This window comes from Necator americanus, chromosome III (assembly GCF_031761385.1).
Source record: "Necator americanus strain Aroian chromosome III, whole genome shotgun sequence".
NCBI classification, from domain to species: domain Eukaryota; kingdom Metazoa; phylum Nematoda; class Chromadorea; order Rhabditida; family Ancylostomatidae; genus Necator; species Necator americanus.
This window is the reverse complement of record NC_087373.1, coordinates 11,508,677-11,532,031: the sequence shown is the minus strand read 5'-3', so window position 1 is coordinate 11,532,031 and position 23,355 is coordinate 11,508,677. Positions and strand designations below refer to the sequence as shown.

The following is a 23,355-nucleotide window of genomic DNA, read 5'->3' as shown; positions in this document are numbered from 1 at the left end:
AGTTGTATTTGACCACTGCTTAGTTCTTGGTTCTGCGGTTTTTTTTTACTACTATGAATAATAGGGTGAATATTAAGAGATGCGAAGTCTCGTATCTAGCGCAGAGGTGACGGTGCCATCACCAATTGTAGGTAATTCTCAAATAATCTGCACTCTCCGCGCGTAGACAGCAAATAGGTCAAATTTATATCTGGAAGTATAATCGTGCGCGGTAAAACTACATTATACTCAGCACATATATATCGTGCAAAGGGTGACCATAGTATAATAGGGAAGGCTATAAGTAAACGTCAATATAAATTATTGCAATCCCTTTGAAAAAAGGAAGAATTAGTGATTACTTTCGAACTATGGCTAATCCCATAGTTCAAACGTGGTCACTAATTTTTATTCGAACCTACAAGATCCAACCTAACCGGCTCACTAACCTAACCCAATAAAGACCAGAAACTGTCAAATCTGCACAATCGCAGACGTATCGCCATCGCTCTACTATCCGTTTTGAATTGCATCGTTGTGGAAATGGGTGCAGACAGAACTGTTTCGCATGCCTTTCTCTGAATTACTGGGGATCAGGTGGGATTTGAGCATGGTCGTGCTCACTCCTGTAAATTACTCCCCCAGTCGTATCTGTTCGTGCTGAGATCTCAAATTTGTCAATTTCGTGATACGCCGTCTTTAAGAAAGAATCGGTGTGCGGACATTGTGTGCACATGCCCATTATACGTACGTCCGAAGTCACATTTTTTTGCCTGTCATGAATAGGTGGGAACGCATCTCTCCACATGAATATTAAATTACATAATCGATTCTGTCAAAAACAGAATTTAGCTTTTGTGCAGAAAGTCGACAGCGCGATTGGGTTCAACTGCATGGAGTACGGTACGATGCCGACTACGTTAAAAGTTGAGCCCAGTGTCTGGTCTCGCAAATCACAGTCTCGCCCTTCCTGCCCGACACACTCCCTCTTTTCTCCTCCTTGCCCCAATCAGACGCGCATCACGCTCAACTGGTTGAACACATTCGGCACCTACAATATATATTCTTTTCTGCTTTCTTCTAGTCATATCTTTTCTGTCCAGAAAACGGATATGCAAGTACTGGTCGACGCTGTAGGCTAAGTTGGTTCGTATTCTTTACTGAAGTTCAAAATTTCCACGAGTATTCCAACTAATTTTACCTAAAACTGCCTTTCGCTTTAATTTTCACGCGATAGAACAAGGTCTCAGCGTAGCAACCGCAGCTGTCCATTTGATTGAGAATCCTCATGACCTCTCTCGTCCAAGAGAACAGCTTTTTTTGAATGATGTGTTTCATCTCAGTTGCTTACACATCTAAATAACATCTGGATTATTTATTGGTTACCTTATTGTTCATTGTTATGCTGAAAGTTTGTTGACGACTCAGTGTAAAAATGTGACTAAATATTGTAAGAGTAACAAGCAAAACAAGTCTTCGTATGCACTTGCTATTTTAAATAACATTTTGAAACTTCTTCTGTTTTATAAAATATTTTAACTGCAACTACATGGATAGTTCCCGGTTATTCCTAATCTTCTTCTAAACGTTAGGGCGTCAAAGCAACGCTCAAGACTGCCATATTGCATTCAAGATGACAGTTTGGTACAGATAAGTAGAGCAGAAAATGGAGAGCAGTAAGGAAACACAACGGTATCGGTCGTCGGTCAGAGACAAAGAGGTCGTCGTAGCACAGTGAGACTGCGTGCCTCTCAATTCTGTTAAAGACCCCATGAATCTGGAGTGGTGCGGGTTTCAGGTGGGTTACGGCTATCTGGGGTCGCAGATTATGGCGAGGAGGGTGAATCCATCCATTTCTTCCTAATTGCCGTAAATAACGGACCGGAAGATGCGGCGCGTGCACAAGGCTGGCGCGCTCCAATCGAACTTTCGTTTCTCCACTGTGCATTGCATGTATCTTCCCATGAATCCCGCCGAGACATGCACAGCAGAGAAACGAAAGTTCGATTGGAGCGCGCCAGCCTTGTGCACGCGCCTCATCTTCCGGTCCGTTATTTATGGCAATTAGGAAGAAATGGACGGATTCACCCTCCTCGCCATAATCTGCGACCCCAGATAGCCATAACCCACCTGAAACCAGCACCACTCCAGATTCATGGGGTCTTTAACAGAATCGAGAGGCACGCAGTCTCACTGTGCTACGACGACCTCATTATCTCTTTGACCGACGACCGATACCCTTGTGTTGTATTGACATCCTGGCGGTACCGTTTGTGATAGTGTCAAAAGGATAGAAACCAATGAGTGAGGTCGCGTACCCATCTCGTACGAGGGGATATTCAGTCTGAGTGACTCTGAACCTCATATTGCAGGAAGTGGGAACACATATTGGACCCAAGAGCATTGTGGAACATGATCATTTTGGTTGTCCAAGTGTGTGGGAAGGCATAATGCTGCATGGGCGTACTGAACTCCAAATCTTTGAATACGATATACCCACCTCTCGTTCTCATTCTCACCCCTTATTCTGACACTACTCCTTCTCCATGTGCTTTTTAGAAGTGCGTTCGGCACTGACTTCATTTTTATCGATGACAATGCGCGACCGCCTCAAACGGCGTTAACGGTGGACATTTTTCTTGCCTGTTGCACAATGTAGTGGTCATCTTCTGCTGTAGTTTACCGTGGTGGACAACCTTCTCTTCTGTGGGCAGCATTGCCTACGATTAAGAACGCTCTTTATGCACCTGAAACAATTCTATGAGTGGTACGAAAATCCTGCGCTGCAGTTGTCACATTTCAAACTTCTTCCTGTTTGGATCTTCCTCGTGTGAAGCCATCCAAATGTTGTCTTCTCGTCATGTTTTAAGGAAGAACACCACCATCGCCTCGTGTTGTGGAGACTGCTCGATTTGACGTCCACCTGACCACACGTCATGTGATGTCCAGCTTTTTGTGCAACATTGGGAGACCTCCGGGCTTTGTGGAAATGAATGAAAACATACTACTGTGTTTTGATTCATTTCCTCAAAGTTGTTAGAATGTTATGTTACTTTACCTACCTCGTTTTATTTTTTTCACATCATTATATACATTGAAACACTCTGAATGTCAAGAATTTTTAAGCTGACTTCGTTAGCAGTCTCCTTCTTAAACTACATCTACCTCCCAGACAACTTTGGTACCATTTTATTGACCTTTCTATCTGTCCACTAATCAGGGAGGACCAGAAATAGACAACGACGGAAACAGAAGAGAACAGAGGAAACTAAGGAAAGACAAAAAGGAGAATAAGAAGAATCGCAGAGAACAACTTTCATTATCCTTAACCACGTTGCATTCGCACAAGCCTGATTCTAAATTTCAAATCACCCTGTGCGTTCTGGTCCAACCGCTCTGTTTCATTCCACCCTTTCGATTTCGTGGCTATCACGAACTTACGCCTTATCAACACGCTTACTTTGTCGTATGTGAGAGTAGGTGGGTGAAACCAGCCATCACCAGCAGCAAAGGCGGTAAACCTCCTTGGGATACGCTAAGTAGCTAATTGCTAAGACGAGGCATAATCGAGGGAGTGATTGAAAATTTATGGGACTTCCTTACCCACCGATTAGAAAATGGAGAGTGTTATCCAAAAGAAATCTATTAAAACAGGCGATTCCGCTTGCTCGTCAAGCAAATTGCCACGCTACATTCTTAAACATTGTCAAGGAGATACAACTAGTGATCTGATAGTTTCTGCTCCCAAGCATCCGATTTCAGATCTCAGAGGATTTCACTCCGAAGAAGATTTTACCTATAGGGAAACAGCAAAACAACAAACGTTAAGTAATGAATATCATTTATTGACAAAACATTGTCAAGGAATTCTTCAATAGCGGGGCGGCTTGACAGCTGGTGTAACACTCGCCGCTGGGATGGAGTGATGAGATTTCTAAGCATGTAGATCACATGTTGTTGGAATAATTGCAATGGCAGACCATGATTAGCGGAAAGACGCAGCTGGAAAATTCAAAACATAACGACACTAAAGAAATCTAATTGAAGTACAAAGCATAACCGCTTACAAAGTCACGAACGCAGATAGCTGGAGTATATTCATAACCAGCAAATAAGGCAGGGTTGTGAAGGAGTCCATTCGCAGCCATCACGCCTGAAAATTACAATGTGTGAGTACTATCCTTACTTTTCAGGATATTTCGATAGCAGTCTTGGACTTTACCTTGAACTTCATAGGTGTGGGACATGAATAAATATCATATTTTGCATTACCTCACTCCTAATCTAGAATTTTCCTTCGTTACATTTTTTCTTTGATATTGTTATATTCACGGAGAGCAATGCGAAACTTCGACATGTTGTCAAACATGTATCGAAGCCAGATATTTTCGAGTCCTCTGGCGGGAAAAAAGTGAAGCTCACCGTCAACACCTGTTTTCTCAGCAATGTCAAGAGCTTGCATTCTTTGAGTAATGCCTCCATTTGCGATCACTGGTACGGCAACAGATTCCTGGATATGACAAATATTCCTTAGTGCACTATGCTGAATTGTGCATCAAATAAGTCACCTTAACTAACCGGATCGCATCGTAGTCGACCGGCTCGCTACGCATATGAGGTGTCCGACCGTGCACAGTTAAATGAGACACTCCTGCCTTCTCAGCCTTAAAACAACCACTCGATGAACTACATCCAAAAGTCCCAGAACCAAAATAAATAAAAATCTTAAAAAAGAAGCTACACAGTTCAATGTTTTCGGCAAAAGTAGTTGATGGAAAAGCCGTAAATAAAAATTGCTTTGCTTCAAATTCGTGCAAAGTCCACTTCCGTTAGAGTAATCTTTGTTGCAGTAGATTTTTAAGAAGTTTCGTAAGGTGTCGGTGAATAAGGATAAGAACGATAAAGTGTGGGGCGTCGCGTCGATCAATCCCTACGAGAAAGCACCTACGGGTTTAACTTCAATTCTGGATAACTTGAGTTTTATAAACGCGAGAACAGCCTCCAAGTGACTCGCGGAGAGCGACCAGATCTGTAAAGTAAGTGTTCTCTCCTCCTAGGAAGGTATGGTACCAGTTTTTCGACCTCGGAGGGACTAAAGGCTCAGTTGGATTATGGCGGTTTCGAGCCATCAATCTTACGGTCACATCAAAACCTTTCAATGAATGCACTACACCCGTTACCTTGATTTTATATCATGCGTCCACAAGATTATATATACATATAACCAAATTAGCGATAGATGAACAAAAATAAGTTACAGCCATCCACCAAGGCGAGGCAAGCAACACTTACAATGCAAGTACGAAGTTATTTCTCTGCGAGCTTATGATGAATTGTCAAGAATTTGAAAGGATAAAGAATAAAGTCACTGGCGTATCAATCCACTTGGGATGCGCCAACGCGTTCACTGGAATTCGTAATCGTTGAGGTTTTGGAACGCGTGTTGGCCTATACAATGACTCGCGGGGGACAGCCGATAATCAAGTCAGTGTTTCTATCCTCCCAGACAGGTCTGGTACCAATTTACTGACCCAAGAGGGATAAAAGGCTTGCTTTGCACTAGTGCGGTTTCGAACCTTCGATCGATGTGGCTACAACGGACCTCTAACCGACTGCGTCACACCCACCCCGCCAAGAAATTGAATTCCTAGAAACCTAAACGTTAAAGAAGATGCTTTGACAGAAAAATGGCCTGTTTAGTATTACAATGAAACAACTCTATTCTTACACAATTAGGCAAAAAGTGAAGGAGACCTTTCAAGAAAAAAGATTCTGAAAAGTTCACCGACGCAAAGTATCGACGGGTAAGTGTAGAGGGGACCGCGCTGCTGCCTAGTAAGCCGCCGATTTTCCGCCTCATATAGGTTGAACACATGTAGTGCTGAAGATAATGGCATGAATCACTTATCTGCACCTTTCTGCACAAATCCACAGTTCTCTGTAGTGGGTACTGCACACGTATCTTCAACGAAATCTGCAAGCTTATGAATCAGACATGTCGCCAGGTGAACTTCTTATCATTTGTCTGAGTTCAGTGGTGAGTCATTCTTTAGACATCTATGGTAAATAAATCATAAAACAATAAAAAAAGATATCGTCACTGTGAAATCAGGATCAGAAATACGAGCTCTGCATTGTCTAACAATATCTCCCAGAAGATCTGGTTGATTTAGAAGGAAACTTCCGAATCCTTTTGCTCGAACATCACTTTTGGGGCATCCACAGTTAAGATCAACACCTGTTGCGTATCTGCGAGGAATACAGTTAGTAAGACAAAAAGGAGCAAAAGTGCATTGATCTTACCTGTAAACTAACTCCGCTGCAGATCCGAAAATGAAAGGGTCATCCGACGCAAACTGAACAATAAGAGGTCGGTCATCTAAATTCGTTGCCAAAAGGACTCAATTTCGTTTTTTTTTTCGTATGTTAACACAAGAAAGAAACCTGGGATAGTTGAAAATTCGCTAGATCTACATTCTTCAGATTCCAAGAAATTTTTAGCATATATCATGGGTGTATAACAACAGTCAACGTCATAAAGTCGAACGAGTTGTCGGAAGGCCAACCTGAAGACTAAATGCTCAATTAAAGCCAGAGGCAAACTCTTAGGAAGTGTACTGCATAGAGTTTGTCTTTACTACAGTAGATGGAGTTTAAGCCACTCACTTGGAGTACCGCACCATCGGCGCTAAGTAAAACTTGGGTTTCCGAGAATCATTTGTTAAACCATTTGAATTTTTCATGGGTCACCTGAAACGTTTTTTTCACTACTCCTGTTAAGCACTCTCAAATCTCAAGACAAAAACCGTGAACTACACACCCAGAGGACATTTGACAGGAACATTAAGGAAAATTCTGATAATAAAACAACTAAGCGACGAAAACTCAATCATAAGTAAGTCTTCCGCTATAAGCACACTATTTCCTTCGGCTTCCACCAAAATGATGGTGTACGCTTTCTAGCGATAAATGATGGTAAATTCTGCCTTCCTTTTACCTGGGACGATCTGTTGCACGATTGACCAACGAGAAAAGTGCTCGTGATCTTAATCATTCTCCTTCTACAGTATCAGACGCATAACCCGAAATGAGAGAAGAGGAAAGGAAGAGATTAAAAAAATAACTGATAGTAAGGGAAAGTAATAGAAGGAGAAGAACAGGTGATGCCCGTAATCGCGGACCTCACTGCTGTTCCTCCAGGAATTTTTACTGCAACTGACCGCTTAGTGAAGTCATCATGAATTTGACATTCCGAAGATGTTTGCAGTGTTCGAGATCACTCTCATCGCTGATGAGACAGTTCTCGGATGGAGCGAGTGCTGCAAACATGGATTTAAAAAAGGTGCCAATTTTCTTTTGTTTTATATTCACTGCCCATAATTCGTTATTTAGTTTTATTTAGTTTTCAGAACAGCAGTGATGTTTTGAAACGATTCATTGTGGACAAAATCCGAGCGACTGGTCCAATAACAGTGGCCGAATACATGAAAACAGCTGTTAGTGCACCTTCAGTTGGATACTACGGATCTTACTCGGACGCTCAAAAGGCAAGTCAAATTCGTTCTAAGAAGACGAATAGCATGGAAATAACCTGTCTAAACAAGTCTTTCTTGGTGAATCCTGTTCTGATTTTGTAAAAACTTGTCAATTTTGAAATGGCGTTGGTTTTTTTTCTTTGATTTCATCCTTCAACTTCAAATTTCAATTCAAGCCACACTTCAAATTCTTCATTCAAGCTTTTAGTACACCAGTCGGGGAAAATGTAGTTGTGGGACCACTCAACTGGGCACTTAATTCTGGAAGCTCTATCTTAATTTTTTCTCCATAAATTTAGCTTACATGTCATAAATCCTCGAAGACTTACGTTTAGCTTTTAAAACCTATGACTACATATTCTTCGCACCCGTGTCGTACCTCTTCAGTAATCTTCAAAAACATAAAAACATCACAATTCTCCATTTAATTTAACAACAACACCTTATTTCAATGGGAACTTATAGTTCTATCGATCGAGCGCATCATGTGCTGGTTAGTCGTCTAGATTTTTCATTAAATACAACACTAATTGAGGTTTTCGGAGAAAAAGGCGACTTTATTACCGCTCCAGAACTTACACAACTTTTCGGTGAACTTATTGGTGTTTGGTGCTATTATGAGTTAGCTAATACAGGACATAGAGGTTAGTGTATTTGTATTCATATGCAACAATGTCAACACTGTTTCATTGGATACGAAGAGAATATTATTATTCTTGATATTCAGGGCCTTGGCAACTTGTTGAATGTGGTCCCGGAACAGGTCAGCTTATGAGCGATCTACTCTCAGTGATGGAAAAGTTCCAGGTTTGTTTTTTACGTTACGTTACATTTATGTTGGATGTATAAAGTAAAAGAAAATGATAACGGTTTCATCCGCTGTGGTAGAGTCTGTATATGTTCTTAATGTTTTCAACTCAGGTAATTCCCAGGGCGTCGCAGTACACATGAGTATTTTTGCGCAGTTATGCAGTCTTAAGCAATTCTGTTACAAATATTTCAAGATGCTATTCCTCAGCCTCTTATCAGGTTTTGCACGGTAGAGAGTATACGCCGGTAATTATTATTTTTTTATTTTCATTGTGCAGTTCCTTTAAAAATTCTTCGTTCAAAAGACTACCTCTGGTATTAAAGTTTCTCTCTTTCTCAATGATCAGGCTCAACTTACTTAAAGGCATCACCTCACGAATCTGGAGTGGTGCGAATTTCCGGTGGAGTATTCGTATACGGGGTCGTAGATTATGGGGAGGAGGGTGATTCCGTTCATTTCCTCCTAATTGGCGCAGAAAATGGCCCGGAAGATACGGCTTCGAGCGTTCCGGCGCACTATTTCTACAAGCTCGATTGGAGCACGCCAGCCCTGTGCGGCGCCGCATCTATCGGACCGTTTTTCACGGCAATTAGGAAGAAATGGACGGAATCACCCACTTCTCCATAATCTACGACTCCGTATACGAATACTCCATCTGAAATCCGTACCACCTCAGATTCGTGGGGTGATGCCTTTAACTACATGCTTCTACACGTAGCGAGCGATTGCTTCCAAATACTTTCTTTCATATTGTGCATCTGTTCATCAGCTGAGGTCCTCTCATACAGTTCAAATTTTGTTTATGTGCCGTAATTTGACATTTGGGATCCAAATATTACTAAGAATTACTTAGACACTTATTTTTTCTCTGATTATACGTTTTCCAACATCGTTTTCATCCAATTGCATCATTCTTCCGCTTGCAATCACCATCAAGAGAGTAATTTTTGAAAACGACCAGATTTTTGAAGAGATGCATATTTTAAAATAGAATCCAGTTGAGCTTTAAACTAGCTAGTACTCGATTTGGTGAACAATTCCCATTCGATTGACACTCTCCGTCGAGTTCTCGGAGCTGCTCCACTGTACTTTAACCTATCAATGTTCAATTTTGCTTTTAAGTAATCGGTCCATGCATAGCTTCCATTATATATTCGCGGGCATATTCAGTGTATATTCAACTTCCGAAGGCCGCGAAAGAGATCTGACTTCCTGGGGGTTGGAGAAGTCCGGGCTGTTCTTTTCTCACGTTTCTGCTTCTTCCTTCAAGTCTTGCTTGTGGTCTGAAGGGTACTTGCTCCGAAGTATGCGTTATCCAGAATTTCCCAAGTCTTTTCCATCTTTTCATTCTGTGTAACCAGTCTTTATAGGCCATGGACTTCATGAATCGTAGCTTCCTCCGTTTTATTTATACTCCATATCTTCTTTGTTTTTTCTTTGTTTCTTTTGCATCGTCTTCTTAGGCAGTTCGCTACGAATAGACAACGATGTTTTCTGTAAATCGAAATTCTGGGCGGTATTTTTCCCATTCACGTTAGAGGGGATGCTGTGTCGTAGTAACGTAATGAATTAAGACTCATTTAGGTTCATTGACGCAGGCGAAAGCGGGATCTTTGTATTATAGAAGCCATCTATAAAATGTTATGTGGTAAAGTAGTTTTCTCCCGATCACATATTCTCTAGTAGCGGCATTCCTTCTCTTCTGGTCAGGAATTCTTTACTTTTTAAGAAAGAATAAGATTTTTATTACAAGAATTGCATGAAGAAAGTAGAAGTCACTGAGCAGACCTTGCTTGTAATCTCGCGCATCATCATGCAATACTTTGCTTCTGTTAGTGTTCGGAACGGCACCGAAATTTGCCGTTTGTATCTTCGAATTAAGTCCAGCACTAGTTTTAAATCCCTTCAGAAGCGGATCGTAGCGTAGGTTCTGGCTCTCTTCGGCGTGTCAGTCACATTTAGATAGCGACTCTTTGAGAATGGAATTGTCGTGAACTACTTCTTTCCTCTTTCGTTTGCTGTAACAAATTTCCTTCTCGCGTCAGAAACGAAGTAGAGTCGAGAGAAATCAGGACCACTGCGAAATGATGACACTTCTGAGATGACGGTGGTTCTTCTTTGAAAATGTGATAGCCGTATTTGGCGTTAATCAGTCCGCTTCCGATATGCAAACGCGTCCGCTTCAATTCGAAATTTTGACCCACGAGCATGTGTCTAGCCTATAAAATAAGCTTGCGGAGGCCAACCAATGTATGAGGTCGGAGTTTTTCTCCTTCCAGACATGTCTAGTATCAATTTATGGATCCCGTAGGGATGAAAGGCTTTGTTTCCACTAGCTTGGTTTCGAAACATCGACCATTTAGCGGAACCTTTTACCAAATGCACCGCATCAATCTACAGTCCTTTACTGAAAGAAAATTCACATGGAAGCGGTGCGTGGTAGACGTAAGTTAGGTGGGAATATTATCACTTTCGTCCCCGTCCCTTAGTCCAAACGTTTCGAGGCAGTATCCTCTTCTATAACTTCCCTTACAGGCTCAAACGGCGACCTTGAAGGACTTTTTTTTGCAAGTAATTTAATTCCTCCAACCTTCCATAAAATGTTTTAAATTTGGGCTCAGCCGCTGAATTTGGTCGGTAGTAGTGGAGGATGCTTATGCATTCCAAGGATGGAGGTGAAGGACGAGATAGACTGTCGACTGATTGACGAGACATGAACGACATATGAGTGCACAGCAAAACTAATGACACTTCATTACGTGACTAAACCTTTGCGTATGACGAGTGTTTCTTCACAGAGCTATCGCACGTCCCTCGCTTATCCTGCCCTCTGTCTCCCGTCACGTGTAATTCGATGAGCTCTCCTTACACATGCAGATGTAGTTCGACGAAGAGACTGCTCTCATGCTGTTAATGCAAACTCTTAAACATTCTCTTCGACGAGACCTGCTAGCGTTATGTTCGACCCAATATCAATTATGTATTCTGTGCGATCATATACTCATCGCCTTTTGCCTGCAGTCGGTACTGCCAATCTTCCGAGGGGGAAGATCTCAGCGAAGGATAACCCAATTCATGCTGCAAAATTCCTTCACGTACCAAACAGCCTTGCAATGTTGTTCGCAGCCTACACCAGAATTAGGTGATAACCTATGTTGGTTGGAGAAACCACCTTCTAACTTGTTCTGCTAAGACAGTGGAAAGTTTTAGACTTTATCGAAGGTCGGAAAACCGGTCATCTTTAGCTACTTCTTCTATCTTCGACGAAGTCTCGGAAGTCAAACTTCCGTCTCAGCTAGGATGATTTTGCTAGAGGATGGGTCTTAGCTTCGTGCAGCTGTGCAGCGACATACCACATCAGTGTTTTCGAGAATTGTATGTGAGCATGAGAGTTTAAGCTGTCATCAGTTGTTACTCTTTGACCTGGAGATTGATGAGGATGTAGCATACCTTTCATACTCTGTCTCACTGTGTATCCTATCCATTAAGGCACTAATTTTTTTAATTTGTGTACGAACAGGCGAATAAGGGCAAACTTGGAATGTGTAGATTACTGTGTTTTCTCTGTGAACATTGAATAAACTGCTTTCTCCAGTAAGTACAGTTTTTGAGATGGATTTTAAGTACGTTTCAAGATTGTGTAGGGCGAAACTGTATCGCTTTGAACACAAATGTTCATATGGTGTACCTCATATGTATCACACTTTTCCTGATTTTTTTTTCAGGAGAAGAATTTATCAGTTCACTTAGTTGAAACCTCCGATGCCTTAATCCAACAGCAAGAAGAATTGCTTTGTGGAGGTCCATCCACCTCTTCAGCCTTGTCAAACGATGGTCAGCTTTCTAACTTTTTCGCTCCTTCGCACGTGTTCCTTTCTTATGATTATCAAGTGTTGACTAACCAGATTCATCCATTTTGTTTGCAAGTTGAAATAAAAAACCACTAAACATTGTTGCTTATAAAAGTTGGGAAGTCTCAAATTTCTTTCTGTACTTAAGGTAAATGAAGTACTGTTTGGCTTTCTTGCCTATATCTTTATTCTAAGATGTAAGCAGATCAGCATTCATAAAACATAGCAACGTTAGAGTTACCTCCTTCGAGGGATGCCGCAGCTCTAAATTTCGTCTGGGAAATAAGCTGGATACGGACAAGTGGTCGGTTTTTGATGTTCATTATTGTGTTCAGGAAAAGAGGTCGTTGTGAGGAAGAACATCACAAAAACCGGATTTTCTATATTTTGGTACAAAACAATTGATGATGTTCCAGAAGCGGTATGCGTGTCGTATACTGTAGTATTCTTCTTCAAAATAACGATTATTCTAGTTTTCCGTGTTCGTTTCCAACGAGTTTTTGGATGCATTACCTGTCCATCAGTTCAGTCGCGATGATGATGGGACATGGCATGAGGTATTTCAGTATGCCATTATATTAACTTCACCCCAGTCACATGGTGCTTCGTAATGTTCAATTCTGCTTTTTCGATTATAAATGTATTTGCCTCTGAACTATAAACTTAGCGAGCACATGTGTTGAAAGGTAGCAGGAAACCTACAACAGATGTCGATAACATTAGATTTTTTGCTGGTACCTCGAGTGTTATAACGTTCCACATCGTTTTCTTTATCAACTCGTTCTCTTTGCATTATTTCTACTTTAACACGATATTATACTGATATTATTTTCGGGCTCACTTCTCAGGTTTACATCAATATCGACAAAGACAATGAGCTGTGCTTCATGAGATCTAAAGGAGAAAATTTGCATACTAGGTAAGGTTGTTATTTCAGAATGGGAGTCCGTGATCATTATAATCAGAATTTCTAAGAGGTTTGATCCCTGAAGAGATCAGGAGTGATAGGGAGCGTAACCACTGGGAATGTAGTCCTGAAGCTGGGACTTTTGTCAATCAAGTAACTGAAAGGTAAGTACTTTTTATCTATGCGGACCCTAGACGAAAGACAATGCTGTTTAGGATAATTTATAATGGTGGTTTCGGCATAATAATTGATTACGGTCACAATGGTTCTCGCAGCGATCTTTCTTTCAGAGCATACGAAAAGCATCAACTGGTAACTGGTTGGTGTAACAATAAGCTTGCATCGTTACTTGATTGTTCTTTCAGGTAAATCCTTTAAGCCGGCCGGGCGCTATTGATTTAACTGCTGACGTGAATTTCGGTTACTTGAAGTCGCTAATTGACGATCGTGTTGCTGTATTTGGTCCTACCACACAACGGTAAGCTTTTTTTCTTTATTAAACTTTATGTATTTCTTTTTTTAAGTATAATTCGTTCACGTTTTAACTGTCTTGGTATACATGATAACAATCCCGTACAAGGTAAGCGGCAAATCAGTACAAACAGTTGGTTTAATATCATACGGAGCTATAAGATAGGATTCTAGTAGTACTTAGTAGTAGTATAGTAGAGAACTTGAAATGCACAAACTTTCTAGATGATTCCTTCCACTTTTCTCGGATTCTCGAAATCGGGTGCGGATATGTTGGCAGTAGATAAGATAAGATTGTTGATCATAATTAGTCCAATCAGTCTGCTTTCGCTGCTTTGCGTGAACTAAAATAAAAAGGAATGTTCCTTTTTATTCATGAATACCAGGTTGAACGAAAAGTAATGGAAAGTTTTGTCATCATTGCTTCATGTTTTTTTTCCCTTTTTGTAAACAGAGCACACAACAGGTGCAAGCGTAGCATACTTTTTGGATTTGACACTTTTTTAAATCTTTCTTCTTCACTTTTTGAGTACCATAAAAAAGCTTCGTAGTGTGATGCTTTCCCCATTTCTTCTAGAGCTCAGTTACATTTTTGCTCATTCTCTTACTTCGTCGTAACGTTTACATATTTTTGAGCTAATTTTTATCACTGCTTTTGAGAGTACAGTAGGATCAAAACGACATGAAGCACGATGGGCGATGCGCGTATGCGGCTATACTCGAAGCGCTCCGATGCGTAGCGGTTAGAATCGAGTAAGGATCCATGCTAGCACCTCTCATCGCTGCATTTCACAATGCTTCCACTTCGATTCCTGCCACCGCGCCGCTTACGCAGCTGCAGCGTGGTTCTTGTCGTTTCCACCATACTTTACTTATCAAGACTTCCTACTTACCAAAATTCCTTAAATTGGCTGTTTCGTTTCTAAGTGAATGAAACCTTGACTACACTGGTCTTTTTTTAGAATAACAGAAAAAAAATATGCGGTGGTATTTTTGCGATTCACCATATCAGGATGTCATAGGTACAAGTGCATGCCTTAAAGTTTCCAGTATAAATCTTTTTTCATTGTTTGCTTCAACACATTAGCGCACTTCCGATAAGATTGTTAAATTGGTTGGATCAAGTTCATGCTCCAAAAACTTGTAATGATGATCTAATTAACTACTGCACCGGCTTGTCTGAGTATTTGATCAAATTGGAGTATTCGTCCGGTACAGAGGACCGAATAGTAAGATGGCATTTGTATTCCTAAACAAATATTGGTTACTGAAATCGCAAAACGGTTCTTAGTTATGTAGCAAGTGCAAAAAATGTTAGTTGAATCGAAGAAAACTAGAAGGGAAAATATCTGCTGTCAATCTTTTCTATGAGTACTCGTGAAAATAAAACAACAAGGATGCTAAACAATTGAAAGGTTAATATTTTCAAAGTATTAATAATCTCGAACTACGGTGCAGATGAGTCTCCATGGATATTTTTGTTAGCTACTCGTGACAAGTGGTAATGAGGCGAGAGGTCTGCATAACAGAACACATCCATTGTGAACTTGTTGAAGAAGATACTATTGGAAGAATTGGTATCATTTTGTTTGGTCGCCTATTTGCTTGCTTTCGTAGGCAGTAGGCTGCGCAGCGATAGAAATCTCTCAAATTGAGATCATAACCAGTTAGAGTGAAGACGGTCTGATCTTCCGTGCACGGCAACGTGAGCGTTGACTTATTGATCATAACTACGGTCTACCGCATATTATTCCAACCTGAATATTCTCCTAGTATATCTTATTTTAGATGAAAAAACTTAAAAAGACCTAAAAAAACTCGAAGCTTCAATTATACTTTTACAGTGAATTTCTTGCGCAACTGGGAGCAGAACTACGTTTGCGGAGGCTTCTAAAGTCTTGCAACGACAGAGAAAAGCAGGAGCATTTAATCAGTAGGTTATTTTCCTTTAATCCAGGTTTGGTAAAGGCGCTTTGAATAATTTTGAATGAAATAAATACCATGTTTTCCCTCAAAACAAAAGTTTATGGGAGGCACATTTTCACGTAATATACTTCAGTTTTTTTTACTGTACATATACGACTTTATTTCCCGTATCCTCTGTTTCTTCCTCTCTTCTTTTCAGATTATATATTATATTATCTGTTCTTACTTCTCAACAACTTCAGCTCATGAACGCCTATATGCACAGTTTTTGAATGCGCTTCTTACAGAATCCTACAACTTCCTCATGGGTGATATGGGCGAAAAGTTTTTGGCAATGTGTATGTTCCCAAAAACACTTAATGGAATTTTGGAGAAAAGAGGAGGACCCGCTGGCTTCAGTACTCTACGACATTCTATCTCACCTAGAAGTACGTAGAATGTGTTGTGCAAGATTAGGTTTTTTAGGTTGAATTAGCCGATAATATTGTTACTGTATTTGTAAATCAAGTGATTCAAGTGCTCCTTCGCACTTTTTTCGCACATCTCTCTTCTGAAAAAAAACCATAAAGCTTGTTTTTATTTCTCGTTGCTGTCCTCCATTTCGAGTGTTGTGAGCTCTAAGTTACTTTGTTGCGGTTTTATTTCTTTTAACGTAATGTCGACTTGGCAGAGAGAACTGTGCATGCTAAAAGATGGCAGATCGGGATTTGATAAAAAGTCTACAGGAGAAAGTAGGTTTTTTTTTCGCTTTTTTCCATTTTTCCTAACAATAGTAGTTTTGTACATGCTGTTCAGCCTTCTGATGTGGAGCTCCGTGTCCGAAATCATGTCGTTAATCTCTTCCGTGATGGAGCATTGCCATCACCTATAGTGAGTGTAGCCTACCGATCTCATTTTTATTCAGTCTCTTCATCCGTTCCGTTTTTCGCACCTCCTGATTGCGGAGGTTAATTGCACCTGTTCTGTCATGCCAATCCTTATAATACTAAGATTATACTTACTTTCCACTTCGATGTTTTAAAATGCGAGCAAATTCAAGTAGTTCCTGTTCTTGAAGTCATCGGTCTTCTGTGATCAGTCTATAATCCCTTGTATCAAAAGCGTTCACTGCCCCCGCAGCGGTCTACCACAGTGTTTTCTTTTCAACGCTTTGCGAATAAGAGCATTTTCAGCGGCAATAAACACCTTGTCACTGATATTTTCTATCTGTTATCATCAGGCCTCAGGATTTTGACCACGTGGACTTGTTTTGCAGTTTTTCAGACGAAGGGAAATTTAAAGTGTGAATTTAGTCAATTTTCATTCAATGTTTGACCCATGTTTCAGTTAGCAGCCAATACTATGTTTAGCAACCCCTTTTCACACTTCGTTGAAATATACCTTCTTTTCCTTCATAAACACTGCCATTTTTTAGTGTAGCAAGTTATGGATAAGATTTCCATCGTCTCATCTTGAAGACAAGGATTTTACGTATAGAAGTACGGTAATATTTTCTAGAAGTGTAACTTCATTTCAGGCGTCAGCATTGTGTTCCGACAATAGTTGCTATGCATGTTACATTGCTCTCGAACTGTTAATGGAAAATAAACACCTCACAAACGAGGATGAAAAGGATGCGATTGCAGTTGCAGCTTATTTGGGAGACGACAATGAAAATGTAATGTTTCTAAAGGAGCACCACTGAAGGGTGACATCCAGATGTGGCGCAATTGTGCGGCGGGAATTTCGTTGAAATAGCAAAGACGCTTGTGTTATACGTAAGCATAGATGATTAGTGACACCTTATCGGCTCGGTTCTGGATTTCCGCAAATGTAAACTTCATTTCTCGATCACTCCACTTCTGGATAACACACTTCTAATATGTTGTAGTTTGTGCGATTTTGCTCACACGAAGAACAAAATTCAGGGATTAATGGAAGGATGTGATACGACTATTCTCAGAGGACGAAAAGTTCCACGTGCAAGTAAATGGAAATGTAAACTTAGTGCTGCTTGGAAAGCTTCGGTACCTCCACAACTTAGAAAATCTGTTGCTCTTGGTATTTCACCAGGTGCGAAAGATAAGCCGCATCCAGATTATGTTGTAAGTGCTTTTTTTCCTTGTACTTGTTTTAATAGACGCTGCCTTTATACTGAGGACATCTTCGTTCCTCCGTTCCAGAGTAAAACCGTCCACAACGCTGAATGCTACTCTTGTAGATCCAGATATGACAGTCTTTACCAGGTGATTATTTCTCTTTCGGAGTGCTGTTACACTGATCACTGTTAAAAGACGTTCTAAGCAATTTTTTTAAACAGGAATTCAGCCTGTATAGGTATCCACAAGAGCCGAATGAACTTGGTGCTCCTGTACTACTTTCTAATTGCTCCTCACTTGCTGATGGAGTTCTTGTTGCTAGGATTTTCCATATCTACGTCAATGGTCGCAATGTGTAAGTATTTTGGAAGAAATATATATGACAAGATGATCGGAATCTCGAGAAATTTTTCATCCAATCAATCTTCAGTTCTTTAATTTTTGCTTATGCTCCGTTCTAGAATGAGCGCTTCTCCAATTCTTATGCACTCACATTAAATCAGTCCTTTGCAGTTCAGATTGCGCATTATACCAGCCACATCAATTCTCAAAAGTTTTCAGAAGGTTAGTTTCCACTGCTCTGATGCATTATTTCAGTAATAATCACTTCAGTAGTAATGATTTTTGTAGACCGGTTTTGACGGATATAATTTTGCTCGAGATGGTTGATGCTCCATCAACTACTTTATCCGATTTTTACAAACTTCAACTCAATGGTTTCGTACACGAAATTGAAGCGAACGGAACGGTTTGTCCCTTTCCTATGGTTCTCCTTGGTTCTAAAAAATCCTTTTAGAAACCTTTAGGAAAATTATTTTGAAAGTTTAAGTTGTGTTGTAGTGGTGCTGGGCACGTGGTACTATTTTTTCTGATGTTGAAATAATGTCGACTTGCATGATTGAAGCTGCTGTGTCGGTTAGAGCTGTAGCTTGCAACTGTGCAAAGCAACAACGGAAAGTTGTGAGGTGCGGATTTTTTTTGCTCTCAGTGTGGAACTCTCTGTATTTCTATTTGAAAGTTGGTTTAGTTGTGTGGAAACTATCAACAAATGGCTGAATATTATGGGTCTTGATAAGAAAGGTTTCAGAAGCAGGTCGCCATCGTTGAATACTCATAGGCAGTGAACGAAATTTGCATAACGCTGTAAATAGGGTTCAGATTTTTGCGAGATCTTCTAGATGTTGTTTGGATAATGTTGTTATTTTTATGGAATTACTGGTATATAACTTCTGTGAGTGCTTTCTGTTCGGTTACGTGGTCTCTTTGTTAATTTGTCTCAATTGAATGTTATGAAATGCAATTCAATGAATCCGTTGGAAATCCTTAAACTGGTATCCTACGCTTTTACATTTAGATGCGTGGGAGAGGAGCGATAGTATACAATGCAACTTTTAGTGCAATATCAATCCTTTTCTTAACTTGCTTGTGCTCGTTCCGATTTTCAAAGAGAAAAAAAGGAAAGTTCATAGTCCCTTTCTTTTCCAATATTTTGGTTGCAACTGGTAGTTGAGAAATTTCCTTCTGGCTCATATTACTCATACCACATGCGTACATTTAAAGTTTTATTTAAATAGTTTTTGTTCAGCAGTAAATAAGTGTGAAAGTGAGTACAAGTCCTAGAGTTATTAAGTCAGTTGCTGTCAATTGTTGTCTTCCTGCACAAATGCCTGGATCGAAATGAATCATTGAATGGATTTTTCGTATTGGAATTAATCGCAGCAGTTGTAATCTGCTTGCTATCATTGCTACTGTTGTTTTTGTTTCCTTCTGTTTTTTCAGCTGTAGAAGATTTGGGATTATTACTCTTCTTCCAGTAGGTCAGTATCTGAGTTCTGAACAGTGAGAGGAGTTGGTCTCAACTATCACTATCGAACATGGTAAGTGTGTTTGTAAATGGAATTCCGCCGTTTATAAGAAATCACTTGGTAGTGTGTTCTTTCGTTCTTTGACTGACTTTTTTCTTTTTTAAACTGATGAAACTTTGCCCTAATTCCTATGTTTCAAAAATGAAGTGGAATTTATGAATCTAGCGTCATGGATAATTTTAATCCTAACATGCTTCGTTTGCGCTGTATTCACCAAACACTTCCTTCTTCAAATTTCGCAGCAGCTTTTTGTTTAAAGTTAAATCTGCCAGCAGATGGAATTGTCGATTATGGACCGTTGGTCGGCAGTCCGCGCCCTATTGATTATCAATATCATCAATTAGAAAGTTGCATGCTTTTATCCACGCTAGTGAAACTCTGCGCGTAGCCTCAGATTCTACTTGTGTCCTTCTTGAATTGCCATGGTAGCACACTAAATGCCAAGATATTCTTAGAAGCAAGAGGATTTCGAAAATTTAAATGGAAAGAAAGGAAAGCAAGAGCGAATCACACCAACTGCATTTTGATGGTCCTACTTTTTGCTGAAATGTGTTGATCTGGAGATTACTTTTATTTCTCTATACTCTGCTCACTGGCTCTTCCATCTCAGAGTACTCATGTCCGTTGTTTGTTTTGTTTTTGTTCAATGCGACCACTATCACACTTTCAGCTGGTTCTCTTGATTGGCGATTTCCATATCCCGCACAGAGAACATAATCTTTCCGCAAAATTTCGGAAACTCCTGGTTCCGAATAAAATGCAACATGTCCTATGTACTGGGAATCTATGCAATCGGGAGAGCGTCGACTATCTGAGGTAAGGTTTCACTCCCCCAGTTACTTCATATTTCTTCTAATAGTAGAGTACTACACAGATCGCTTTCGTCAGACGTCCATGTTGTCCGTGGTGATTTTGATGACGAATCGTTGAAATATCCGGATACAAAAGTTGTCACTGTTGGACAATTCCGGCTAGGTCTAATACATGGTCATCAGATAATTCCTTGGGGAGATGAGGCGGTGCGTTGCGCATTTTTTTTTAAGATGTTTTTTCTTCTTGCATCAGTTATGAGGGGATTTTATTTCTTTTGGTGTTCGAATACATTCCACCTAGTATTCAATGAATAAGTAGGACTGAAGGATTTATCCGCAATTCCATTATTTTATTGTTGTCCTACAGATCAAGATCTTTCAGATGTTAGAGCAGCTTGCCCGGCAATTGGATGTAGACGTTCTCGTCAGTGGACATTCTCACGAATGTAGCGTTCGAGAAAGTGGTGGACGCTTCTATGTAAACCCTGGAAGTGCAACAGGAGCATTTTCAGTTACACATGATGGGTACGATTTCTTATGTATATAATAAATGTTGGGTCTGCCGGTTAGTTGTTCCCGTCGGTCCCTTTCCGTCCCCATTTCAAAACGTGAGCTACTTGAGATTTTACTGCTGCGGCAATTAGCAAGTTTCCATACATATGCAAAAGTGCCTCTAGTCTCTTATGTCCATTTATATCAACTTAAGAAAATGTTTTAAAAACGAGAAATACTATTTTCTAAACCTGAATTCACCATTGCCTGTCAATTCTCGAGATTTTTTTCTTTTGATTTCTTGTTCTTGATTTTTCAAGATCTATTTCGACGCATACGTAAAGCTCGCCTTATTTAACATCTTGAAGCTGTTCATATTTCGGTGTTGTTCTGTCGAAGGTTATTTGTACCTTCATGTTTCTCCTCTTCCTAGGTCGGTTTTACTCCACCTGCATAAGATGAATGATAACCTGACTCAAGGTCACCACTCAAAGCCTAAATTGGAGCCTGCCAGCCAACGATAATTTTGTATAGATACTTCGTTGACTATTTGCAGAAACACTGCATATTTAAACAAATTGGTGCTTTGCTCAATTCGCATGTGCTCGAAACAGCATTTTAGATCTATGGTATAGTTATGTAAGTACAGAAACTTGCATACAAATAAATTACAACTAGTTAATGCTGCACGCTGCGCTGGAAACTTTTTCAGACAACTTTGATTTGGTTGGAATCTCATATATAACAATTCACGTAGAATACGTCTCCGTATTCTATAGTTAATCTTTCGTGGAGAAGAAAAATTCCCTCCTACTAATTTTCTGGGAACAGAACCCACCTCAATTGTTATTTTTGTCTAAAACGATAGTCGCTGAAGACCCTGGTAAAGACTATCTTTCACGATTGTACAACTGAATGCAGCAGAATGAATGAATGAAGATTTGATTTTTTTTAAGTTAATTTGGTTGAATTTTTAGCTAGATTTCGTTTCGTTTACGATCTATTTGTTTCCCTGTACATGATACCGTTTGCTGCACTCAGCAACCAATTCAAGCGTGATGTGATATCCTTTCCCCTTGTCTTCCGAATTGAATATTTTTAAACGAAAAATATGTAAACTGTCAACGAACACTATTGCAGTTCCACTTAACAGTTGTTTGGGGTTTACTTTCTTTTAATTTCTTCGTTCCGTTTATTCCTTCCCACATTTTTCACGGAGGAAAATCATCTTCAATTGGATTGAAGCCAGCACTTTCATGGCGTCGTTCGGGGAGATGCGAACTATCGTGTTAAAGTGAAGAAATGATTGGTATCCTTGACGATAACCTCAGTAGAAAAATGGGAACCTGCCCCAAGACTACTACCACGTTCTTCTTTCCCTCTTAGTTAAACCAGCTGTCTTTACTTTCTTTATTAATAGCAAACAATCTAACGTTCCTAATGGCATGTGTTTTTTCTTTGTTTTCGGATCTTATGTTCATAAAAACTATTTGAAAGCACTGAGTTCTTGCTTCTGACAATCGCAAACGATCTCATTAAGTGGTGCTATGAGGTCAGAAATCTCCCTAGGTGTAAATGTTAGAAGAAAATTTGAAATTACAGTCCCTGTTACAGAAACCTGTTTGTCTACGAGCAGAGTTCACAGCGGCGCGCTCTAGCGGTTCAATTGTGAACATTCAATAACCACCAAACCAAAGAGCCGTCAAACCGCGCCGCAGTGAACTCTACTGGCAGCCTTTTCATTCTGTAATCCAACACGAGATTGTGTGGTTGCGGACTTGAACTCCTTTCCGTTTCATCTCTCCGAATTTGGGCCGTCCATGCACCTATCCTTCTATTCGTTTTTGATTCTTTGTCTGATTTCTTTTTCATGTGCACTAAACTTTGAATCTCGAAGAATATTTTGGCAGAGGATAACGATTTTCATTCCTGTGGTCAAAAGTTCCATCTACTCTTTTCGTTTTGATATCTTAGTTTTTCTGATAATTGAATCCAGACTTCGTAATGGTGAGACCTTATTGATTTTATTTTGTCGTAGAGAAGGTGCTATTTTTCGCTTTCTTAATTCCTTGTTCGCTTTTCCTAACCTATTGCATTTCAGTCCCATTATAGCGTCATTCGCATTGCTGGATGTGCAAGCAGACTGTGTTGTTACTTATATGTATCGACTTATCGATGAACAAGTAAAAGTCGACCGAGCTATATTCAAAAAACCTCATGATTAAGTGATTCATGCATTCTGTCTCCTTCGTTCATATTCTTATGTAATTTAGTTCTCAGTACGAACGTAATGTTTTAATAATCTATTATATTTCTAATTATTGTGATTTGTAAATTTCTGTTTCGCTGGTTGTTTCGCAAAATCCTGTACTGGTTTCCTGACGTACTTCTGTAAAAATTGCTTCTCTTCTCGTTATTCGTAGCAATTTTTCAATTCTACATGTTTTATTTAAACGTGCAGCACATTCCCTTGATGCGATGTACTTTTGTGGTGTGACTATGGGCAAATAATGTAACCGGTTTGATTAGAGTTAAAGGTATACTGATGTTGGAATGTATTCTGTTCGCTTCAGAGTAGAGCGGAACTCTGCATTATTATTTCCAAGGATACACATTTTTTGCAGTTTT

At 39.9% G+C, this 23,355-nt stretch overlaps 4 protein-coding genes across 10 annotated transcripts; 3 read left to right on the top strand and 1 right to left on the bottom strand.

Annotated features, from left to right (window-relative positions):
• Positions 1–3,771: 3,771 nt before the first annotated feature.
• RB195_009277 (uncharacterized protein) lies at positions 3,772–6,722 on the bottom strand (the record flags this gene model as incomplete). Of its 3 annotated transcripts, none has more annotated exons than XM_064189763.1 (9): positions 3,772–3,981; positions 4,047–4,132; positions 4,402–4,489; positions 4,548–4,643; positions 5,894–5,953; positions 6,081–6,228; positions 6,283–6,358; positions 6,424–6,545; positions 6,646–6,722. In XM_064189763.1, 9 exons carry the CDS (start codon positions 6,720–6,722, stop codon positions 3,772–3,774), a joined length of 963 nt encoding a protein of 320 aa, XP_064047346.1. The 3 variants fall into 3 exon arrangements, with proteins under 3 accessions (XP_064047346.1, XP_064047347.1, XP_064047348.1); XM_064189764.1 differs by having other exon boundaries at positions 6,646–6,662; XM_064189765.1 differs by having other exon boundaries at positions 6,123–6,228; positions 6,646–6,662.
• A 548-nt stretch (positions 6,723–7,270) lies between these two features.
• On the top strand, positions 7,271–15,916 carry RB195_009276 (uncharacterized protein; the record flags this gene model as incomplete). Of its 2 annotated transcripts, none has more annotated exons than XM_064189762.1 (13): positions 7,271–7,321; positions 7,389–7,526; positions 8,050–8,158; positions 8,242–8,321; positions 12,051–12,159; positions 12,512–12,597; positions 12,650–12,733; positions 13,025–13,095; positions 13,152–13,247; positions 13,299–13,395; positions 13,449–13,561; positions 15,399–15,487; positions 15,768–15,916. In XM_064189762.1, the coding sequence occupies 13 exons, from the start codon at positions 7,271–7,273 to the stop codon at positions 15,914–15,916; spliced, it is 1,272 nt and encodes a 423-aa protein (XP_064047344.1). The 2 variants fall into 2 exon arrangements, with proteins under 2 accessions (XP_064047344.1, XP_064047345.1); XM_064189761.1 differs by having other exon boundaries at positions 7,389–7,592.
• A 256-nt stretch (positions 15,917–16,172) lies between these two features.
• On the top strand, positions 16,173–19,068 carry RB195_009275 (uncharacterized protein; the record flags this gene model as incomplete). Of its 3 annotated transcripts, XM_064189760.1 has the most annotated exons (13): positions 16,173–16,211; positions 16,276–16,350; positions 16,997–17,137; positions 17,388–17,486; positions 17,557–17,564; positions 17,643–17,705; positions 17,797–17,913; positions 18,072–18,122; positions 18,189–18,306; positions 18,399–18,523; positions 18,586–18,651; positions 18,717–18,789; positions 18,913–19,068. In XM_064189760.1, the coding sequence occupies 13 exons, from the start codon at positions 16,173–16,175 to the stop codon at positions 19,066–19,068; spliced, it is 1,131 nt and encodes a 376-aa protein (XP_064047341.1). The 3 variants fall into 3 exon arrangements, with proteins under 3 accessions (XP_064047341.1, XP_064047342.1, XP_064047343.1); XM_064189759.1 differs by having other exon boundaries at positions 17,388–17,564; positions 17,780–17,913; XM_064189758.1 differs by lacking the exons at positions 18,717–18,789; positions 18,913–19,068 and having other exon boundaries at positions 17,388–17,564; positions 17,780–17,913; positions 18,586–18,682.
• Positions 19,069–19,432: 364 nt separating this feature from the next.
• Positions 19,433–22,952, top strand: RB195_009274 (uncharacterized protein; the record flags this gene model as incomplete). Of its 2 annotated transcripts, XM_064189757.1 has the most annotated exons (5): positions 19,433–19,435; positions 20,094–20,239; positions 20,298–20,442; positions 20,618–20,760; positions 22,829–22,952. In XM_064189757.1, the coding sequence occupies 5 exons, from the start codon at positions 19,433–19,435 to the stop codon at positions 22,950–22,952; spliced, it is 561 nt and encodes a 186-aa protein (XP_064047339.1). The 2 variants fall into 2 exon arrangements, with proteins under 2 accessions (XP_064047339.1, XP_064047340.1); XM_064189756.1 differs by lacking the exon at positions 19,433–19,435 and having other exon boundaries at positions 20,181–20,239.
• Between the last annotated feature and the right edge of the window lie 403 nt (positions 22,953–23,355).